General features: G+C 30.1%; 1 protein-coding gene across 1 annotated transcript in view; it reads left to right on the forward strand.

The window, feature by feature from the left end:
• The first annotated feature begins 7,438 nt into the window (after window positions 1-7,438).
• The window catches only part of LOC107444475 (putative carbonic anhydrase 3), a 27,554-nt gene continuing 25,115 nt past the window's right edge, over window positions 7,439-9,877 (forward strand). Inside the window, exon 1 of the mRNA XM_043056300.2 lies at window positions 7,439-7,499. Within this exon, the coding sequence (XP_042912234.2) occupies window positions 7,439-7,499 (61 nt within the window). The remainder of the gene's footprint in view (window positions 7,500-9,877) is intronic.

The following is a 9,877-nucleotide window of genomic DNA, read 5'->3' on the forward strand; positions in this document are numbered from 1 at the left end:
TTAAAAAAAGAGGGAGGAAAGTAGGATCTAGGGGCCCTTGTCATCTCGGGGCCCCAAGCTACAGCTTATTTAGCTTATACGTAAATATGGCATTGATTTCACCTGACTTAAATACAATAAAGCAGGTGGGTGACCTGCTTGGCCAAGAAGTTGCAACCCTTTAACCACCTTACATATGTGTATTGGAACTTTGAAGTGCATTATTACTTGCTGACTGGAGTAATCTTCTATTTAGATTACCCCAGAGAGCTCGCCTCCCAAGCAGGTGAACCAGGGTCGCGTCGACCACAGCTCTGACGTAAAATATCCTCAGTGGTAGACGGATCATGGGTTAAAGTAATCATGCTCTCAGATTAACCGTGGAACGATTTCATGGTTTTTCTCTCCACTTAACACAAATGCATGTTAGTTCCATCAAAAAGACCTCCACGGAGGCAAACATTTCTCCCAATACTTGATCCAAGAAATCCCTTGTCTTTCAGATTGGATTCTAAATAACTAGGCTACGGACGGGGTTGAACATTGGTAGTCATAAGCTCAGAATTGGGTTTGCTGTTCAACGACGGTTATAAAAAGATCAGCTTGATAATTATATACTTAACATGATTAGGCTATGTACGGACTATATTTCATCGCATGGAAGACATATAATGCATACCTGCCAACTTTTCCGGAAGATTTTATTTTCATATTTAAAGTGGTAGTAAATATATACTATTTTTTCTTGTATAAACTTAATTTTTAAATGATTTTGATCACCACTATTCTTACAAAAATGAAGCAGATATATTAATATGCGTTACTATCATGGTTGTCATGTTAAGTTTTCTCAAATACAATGTATTTGTTTGCTTAAAATTGAAGTTTTAATTCCATTTTAATACCACTGGGAAAAATGATAATGGAAGGGATTAAAAGTTGGCAGGTATGATAATGTATTTACCATAATACCAACCAGGGCTGAAGGCTTATATATATACCAAGACGGAAAAATCCAAAAACTGGTACAAAGGCATTTCATTCTAGCATTCTTTTCGAGAAACTTTAACCCTTTGACTACAAATTTCAAAAAATGATTTTTTTTGTCCCGTTTATTATTCAAAAGAACAAAATATGTCACAAATAAGGCAAATTTAGTACTTGGGATTTTTCTTACAGGCGGTTTTCAATTTAGAGGCAGGTACATAATGGTGGGATACATATGTTCATTAGTAATTTTTAAACATTTATTGGGACAAATGAGTACCGTTATTAGTCAAAGGGTTAAATTTGTGCAAGTATAGAGGTTAGAGATTTTTTTTTTTACTGTTATGGCATATTTATAAAACTGTTTCTTTCCTGAGAAAAAGTAGATATTGTTGAATAGTTTGAAGAAGCGAATAGATTTACTCGTCCCGAAATCAAGTTAAAATTGAAATGGTTTTTCCGCCATCTTCTTCTTATTTCCTTCTCGCTTTCACCCATGATACCTTTGTTCGTTGTAGTGGAACTGGGTGTCTGAGGCCTTACGGCCCTTTTCCCATTCATCCTGAAATTAGACTAGAAACAAACATGACAAAAATAAAATGAAATATCACGGTTTATAATTGCTTCAGTAAGGAAAAAAAACTTAGTATTTATGAATAGTATTGTACATACAATATTTAATTTAATAAATAGGCTTTATGAAAACGTTACGTTTGTTTTCGTTTCTTTTAATCTTTATTCGTTATAATCCTTAATTTATGAATATAAGTGTGTTTACATTTTACATTAGGAGAATTTATAAAAGCAATATTTTGACCATTCTATGAAAAATCTCAGTGATAAATTATTACAGAATGTCTTCTCGCGGATGAATAAATATTCAGAACATTTAAAATACGGTATTCTGGAGCTGTTTATCAGTGAACTTCCTTAACCGGTTAACGCCCAGCGTCATATATTTAGGACAGTTCCTTTTTCAAAGACATTCATTGTGGTGGGAAACTTTTTTCAGTATTTTCATTTATCTGGATGAAAGGATTCTCAGATACCACAACGATTTAGTTATTTCTGATTAGATCTAGAATTCTAAGGAACAAGTACTTTTTGATGTATCAAAGACTTTTTGAATGCATTAACAGTAGAAAAACCAATTAATTTCGATAATATATTATACCACTTTTTCCATAAAATCACTTTTTGTATCATTTAAATTTATAAATTCGGGACAAAACGGGTTAAGGCCTGTTAAAAATATTCAATCTTTAGATTCATAAGCTTTTTCTGCATATATTAGTCTTATTTTAAATAATAAAAATATGTTTTTTATTTAGGAGAACTATAGAAAAAATCCTACATTGGATACAATTTTTTCTGTGATGGATGAGTACCTATATGAAGACGAAACATTTGAAGGTACCATTAGGCAATGGTGGCTGTTTTGGAGAAATATATATCTGGAAGATCTTGTAGATAATGGGTGTTCTTATTATCGCTACAACGGCTCCTTAACTACACCACCCTGCTCAGAGAATGTCACATGGTTGGTTTGCAAACCAATTAAATATGTTAAAAGATCCCAAGTACGTACTTTTTTCCATAATTGATAACAATTATTGTAACCAGAACGTGTCAACTGTCGAAAATTGCGCTTGCATGCGTTCTGTAAAACTAAAATTAGCAATTGAAATCCGCTGTTTCACGAAAAGGGTAAAAAAAGACATTTTCTTATGTCAGCTTTCACTTTAACATACCCTCCAACTTATGAGAATTTTGAAAATAATTCTTTCTAGTGGTAGCGAACCAAAGTAGAAATTTTTAAAACAAATGGATCTCTCATAAAACTTTTATCAGAACTTAAGAATCTAGCCATATGGCCTGCACTTTTATAAGTAATAGTGGACAAGTTACGCTAAAATTAATTTTTTTTAAATATTAAGACATTAATTTGAAAAGAAGATTTCTGAAACTACTGAAATTCCGTAGCAGTTGGAGGGTATGCTTTAATACATTGTTTTATATTATTTAAAAAAGTACATTTTGTTGCTTTTATACTTAAATGGGAAATTGCGTATAGGGAGTACAGATGGATAATGCTTATAGCAATAAATACTAAAGTATTTAAATGATTGTACTACAAGATTTTGTTTTAGAAAAACGCTAAACACAGTTTTATGGAAAAACTTTTTTCTTTATTTTTTAGATGAAACAGCTCTATTCATTGTATTCCGTAAGAAGAGGAACTGACAATGAAGATAAATGCCATCTTGTCAACAACTATCGACCGATTCAACCATTAAATGGACGCAAAGTTTATGCATAATTCATAAACAGATGATAAAAACTAAAAAAATTATTATTTTACATACAATTTGTAATGTATTAAAAATGTGTCCATTATATAACTGGAAAAAAAATCTTTTTGAGATCCTTCTCTAATTTGTGTTTTTAACTTGAGAAGAACTTATAAGCATAGGCGTAGAGTGTGGGGGGTGGGCACATTTTATTAGAAAACTTCATTTAGTTAGTCTAAGTTGTACGTATATGTTACAGTTATTGTGTATAATTCAGTTATTTCATAGTAATAACAATGTATTTCATGAAATGACTAGACAAATCAGTTAAAGTATTTAATAGATGAAAAGTGTAATCTTTTATCTAGTTATTTTATGAAAAAACTAATGATAGACCATCAAACTGAAAAATAAACCATTTCAATGCTATTTTATAAATTTATTGATCATAAACAGCTAGAATTTCTTGAAAATACATTTCATCCCTAATTCGAATGATTAGTTGAAAAATAATTAGGAAAAATAGGTGATATAATTTATTATTGCTCATATTAGTAACTACGTATAAATGCAGCAGGGTGAAGCGTACACACGTGTCATTTCAAAACAGCTAGCTGCTGGTCAAAATTGACTAAAAGCAGCTGGAACCGGTTCAAAGAACTTTCAAGAGCCGTATTTCCTACTTTAACGATCAAATAATCATTATTCTATAGAATACCTAGTTAAGTCGTTGAACTTAATAATTTTATATACTTTAACTGACTTGTCCAGTTATTTCATGAAATTCCTAGTTATTCTATAAAATAACGGATATTGCACTTTAACTATAACATACATGCAGATTTTTTTTAATACGTATGCATATTTACGTATAAATGTATGTATAAAACTTATGAGACGTTTTTTAAAAACAAAAAGTGCTCCACCTGACGATACCCTTGTGCTTTCTATATAAAAAAGCACGTGTACTAATAAATAAATCCTTTGGTTAACAAACTATATTTTTCATTTCTCTCTTTCTTAATTTGATACTGTCACATTCTTTTTGAATCCAGTATTAAGGTTTCGAGTTGGCTTAGAATAAGAGCATTAATACAAATGAAAACAAAATGCGACGACCACTACATGTTATTTTGTAAAGAAAATGCATAAAAATCAAAACTTTGTCAAAACATTTGTAGCTGAGAAACTTATATCTAAAAGAAAGAAAAGAAGCTATATTCATTATTAATTATTAATCGATTATTAATTATTAATCAGATATTATTAAATGATAAATATTATTTGTAATTAAATGGGAGCTCTGACCAACATATTCAATTTTTATATATTTGAAACATACTTGCTTACTTTTACTGTTTCCATAGAAGTATTTCCCAAGTGGTTGTAAGAGACTAATTGCATTGCAATTGTAGATAAATTTAACTTTTAATAATTGCTATGGCTTACGCCCACTTTCATTTCTATTTCTTCCATTTCTATATTTATTTCTATTGACATTTCAAAACCAAAGCTTTCAGAAAGTTTGCTAACATTTTAAAAGCTTCATCACGAAAGAGCTAGAATAAACTGGCGTTGGTTATGAACTTTAAAATCATTTATATGCAGTAGTGTGAAAAAAAAGTTTTAATGAATAAAAAATATATACATTAAAACATTAACTTAGATACCACTAAAATAAGTTTTTTCAAAAAGCGTAGAAAGTTAGCAGTCCTGTATAACTTACTCTTACATATAAAATTCATTTATTTGCGTTTAGTGGAAGACAAAATCTTATAGAATTTTATTCATAAATTCTAGAATTAAAAGGAAATTTATAAGATTCGTTACCACTCTAAATATAAAAAAATACCACAATCCGTAGTTGTTGTCAGCTAAGTTTTACATGGTTGCTAGGAGCAGAAAAATTTAGTTTTAGTAGAATTTATATACTGATGTATAAATCTGGATTTTTAAACGATTTAAATAAAAATATGAGAATATAAATAAAAACCAAACAAATTTTTAAAATACGCATATTAGCACAAACAGTACTTCATCAGGGGATACACTGCCATGCAAGGAAACATAACTGCTGAAGCCTTTCTGTAGTCAGTGGTTAAACCAAAAACTGACTGTGCGCCGCGGCCCCATAATGGAAAATAAAATAAGAATATATATTGGATATAGCATGTCATCGTCTAATTTATCTTTGATTCATTTTAGTTTTCACCCTTATTCCAAATTTGGATACCAATTTATCCAATTTTTTCAAACCTCACACTTTGTGACCATTTGAACCGATTTACTATCACTTTCCTTAATGATTACATTACCCATAATTTAATTACTTTTGATCCTATTATCGGGTTTAATTTTTTCTTTATAAAATTCAATAATTGCCTGCTATTTCACTCAAGTACTATATACAAGTACATATACACATTTCGATCGTCAATCCATTATTTATTTTAATATGTAAATAAATTTACTTAATGTGTGACATTTAAAAAAATATTTATATTATATATGCAAAAGTAATTAAGTTAAGGGTAATGTGATCATTAAGGAAAGTGGGAGTATAAAGCTATCGTGGGATAACAATAACCCAATTGGTTCAAATGGTTGAGGTATGAACAAATTGGATAAATTGGTATCACAAATAAGGGTGAAAACTAAACTAAAAACTAAAGTAAATCAAAGATAAAAGATAAATAAGACAATGAAATGCTAGATCCAGAAACAAGCTTAGCATTTGGCACGTTATATGATGTTTGCAACTAAACAAACCCATACGCAAACCAGAAAATGATAAAATGTACTCACCACATACAGAAAAATTTGATTTAAAAAAAGCAACTAAATGAGAATTCATTGCTAAACAACAGAATCTTTTATTGATTTTCTAACTCATTTTCTTATTACATCAATTTTTAAAACACACGCATACACAAAAACAGATAATTGATTACGAAGTTACGAAAATTTTTTAAAGGAATGCTAAAGTTTGAGGAAAATTGGGCGACATAAGAATAGTTTTGAAATCTCATAAGCGTTTCACAATCAAAAGTGATACATTATAAAAAATGCAAAGGAAAGAAATTTAAAGGGTGATAAGATGAATACTGAAGAATCATTTAAATTATAAAAAATTATGATTTTCAAAGAACATTCAAAGGTATAAAAAGGTTGATATAAAGAACATTAAGTTACAGAAATTTATAATGATTCGAAGATTTTAAAATATTATATTAAATAAAAAAAAAGTGGGATGCGGGAGAAAGAATTAACTCCCTCGATACGGGCCAAAGTCCGTACCTCGGGGAAAGAAATGAGAGGGTACAACCCTTGGTGTAACAAACAAGTAGGCTCGAGAAAATATCTTAAAAAATTCGTTAACTGGTGTAGACCCAGGAAAGTGTTAGATAATTAAATTTAAAGAGGGGAGAGTTGGAAAATCAAATAAAAGAAATTGGTTTAGTAAGTCCCCCTTAAAAAAATAAATAGAGGAAAAAAGTCGAGTATAGAGGAGTAACTCCTCGCAGGAAGTGCAATGACCGCATTGACCAGCGAGGAAGAGCGAACAGAAAGTTAATATACTTCATGACAAGAAAAGGGAAATTTTGTCAGACAAGATGTTTAAAGAAAACTATATGTTGAAATTGTGAAAGCAAAACCCTAATTTAAAAAAAATTATTTGGGAAATATCACATGAAATAAATTTAAACTGTTATATAAAATAAGGAAAGAAAGGTTTAAAAAATACTAAAAGATTAGATGCAAATAAAAGAGTATAATTGTCACATTACGAAAAGTGTACATGTGACACAGAGAAATACAATTTAAAGCGAAAATAACTTAAGTCAAAAGTACACTAAGAAAAAACACTGGAAACAACACGTCTATATATAAGTATGTTGTGAAATAGCTTTACTATTAGAAAAATCTTCCTACTCAATTATTACTTTTACTACAATTTTTTAATATTGTTTTCAGCAATTTTGCAGCAATACAATTTTTTTATTTTTTATTTTTCTTATTTCCTTGAGATGGAGTCTCACTCTGTNGCTTTACTATTAGAAAAATCTTCCTACTCAATTATTATTTTACTACAATTTTTTAATATTGTTTTCAGCAATTTTGCAGCAATACAATTCTTTTATTTTTTTTATTTCCAATGAGCTGCACAATCGGTCTTGCCGATGAGCAGACCTAGTGCGTTCTCCAGAGGTGGTATCCACTCTTTCAAGACCACCACAATGGGTAAGATACCGTTCGTCATGTGAATTTGGACGTCTAGTTTCTGCCACACTAGATGGCAGCACCGAGACTCTATTTGGATGCGAAAGTGCACTAGGAATTTAAGCAATACAATTATAAAGTAATCAATAGGAAGTCACTAAGGAAATTAATCTTAGCTTTTCGCAGTCAAATTTAGATCGACTGCAAAATTCTGTCTCAAGAAGTACATACTTCATTACGCAATGATGAAAAGATGTCTGTGTAAAAAGGGATAGGAGATCTACCCTTAATGTATAATTCAGATGTAGTACCGGTTAGGTCTACCTTTAATGTATAATTCAGTAGTAGTACCGGTTAGGTCTACCTTTAATGTATAATTCAGACGTAGTACCGGTTAGGTCTATCCGATACTTTTGCTGTAAGTTTGGATATGTATGAACTTCCTCTTTTACGATTCTGCCGTGTCTCTTTAGCGTGAAGCATTACCACTGAGTTAAAAAGAGTAAATACTCTTACACTTTCTCTTATAAAAGAAATTTTTCGCATTACTGTAAAATGATCATGAAAAGTTTGTGAATAGCCCTTCCACTGTTGTAAGCATTCTTTCTTTATTACATTTACTTTACACGTTGTATGTGGGCAAATTTTCTAAAAAAAATCTATTGTGTTAATTAGCCATTGAAAGCCATTAGCCATTGTGTTAATTATCTATTCCAGCTAAAAAAAAATTCTCTACTGTTAATATTTATTCTAACCTATTCTCCGCTGACTCTACGTTTTGGTCTAAATAGTCCTTCTTAAAAAAGGTTATAGGAAATTAGCACTTAAATTGAGATGATAACTTCGGAAGTTTCTATTACTTTAGCTTTAAAAAAATTGACAGAGGGTAATTTGAGATCATGTTTGATAACTGCAGTTATTTGATAACTACAGTTATTTGCTAACTACAGTTATTTGATAACTGCAGTTTGATACCACGTGAAGACTTATGTGTACGTTACCTGACATCCGCGAGACATGCTGTGTGTACGATTGCCGTATTTGGCCGGCTTCAGCGTGATACCTTTTGATGACCGACCCAATCTACTTTAAATTACCACTGGCTAACATTCCAACGACCTGTATTAGGTTAACATAGAAATCTCCCACGGTTGACCCAGGAGCTCTCTCGTCTTCTCGATTGGGTTCAAATTTACAAGGCTACAGAGTTAAACATGTCGTAAACTCTCACGCCGGTTATGGAGCAAAATAAAGTAAAAATTATGTTTTGAATGCACTTCGTAAGTCAATTGCAATAACATTTATAATACTTGAAAAATCTCCAAATATAATGTTATGTAACACTTAGATTACAAAGTACAAACATAGATCACACAGCTTACCGACATGCAATGTACACACTTCTTGGCACAGTGCACAATTCAGTGTCCTCACTTCAGCGAGTGGCGTGCTGTAACGAAATGGTAAAAAAAAGTCTTGCAATTGTTTTATTAAAATTAAAATTGTAAAAGCAATTGAGTCTATGGGTGAACGACATTTAAAAAATACATTATAACATTATTCCTTCATATCTATTACATAGCTCAATACAAAAGCACTGTATTTTTCTTACTTATCGGAATTTTTTTTTTACCAGCTTTTGTCCAACATTTTAAACTAAGCATTATGTAGAATTAAACAATAAATAACAGCTTTTTGAAAATTCTCCTTGAGAATTACTTTAAGTCGAGTTATTTTTTGCATATACAAGAAATCGAAGGTCACTACTAGCGACATAAACGTTTCATTGCTCAACTTTAAACATTCGATATTAAGTAATACGTACTCTTTTTATGTATGTATATTAAAATATTGATAATTAGGAATACTTAAATTTAAACTATTGTACTAACGATTAGAGTTGTATTAAAAATATTTTTTTAAATCTTTATTTCCCCAAGAATTACGTTTTAAAGTAATATATATTTATAGTTAATGATAATAATAAATTAATGATGATAATAAATTAATGATAATACTAATGGTAATGATATAATTTAGATTCAAAATGTGATAAATATTTCCAAATTATTTACAATGAATGGCGAAAAAAAACGATTATAATTTTTTTCTAAATAGACTTATTGATTGACAATATTCAAATTCAAGGGCGTTCAATAAATTTTCTATCCGAAGTAAAAGTATAATTACTCATAATATATATGTGTTTCTGCCTATAAAAGGAAAATATAATTGAAAGCAATTTCACTTTCGAATTTAAGTTATCTCTCCTACGTTTCAAGTTTTAGTAGTCATTTGAATTTATATCATACTTTTTCAATTTCCAATTGATAAACTGGAAAAAAAAAGTATCATGCAGTTAATGATTTTGGTAACAGTATTTTGGTGTATCATATCCT

Source organism: Parasteatoda tepidariorum, chromosome 9, assembly GCF_043381705.1.
Source record: "Parasteatoda tepidariorum isolate YZ-2023 chromosome 9, CAS_Ptep_4.0, whole genome shotgun sequence".
NCBI lineage: Eukaryota > Metazoa > Arthropoda > Arachnida > Araneae > Theridiidae > Parasteatoda > Parasteatoda tepidariorum.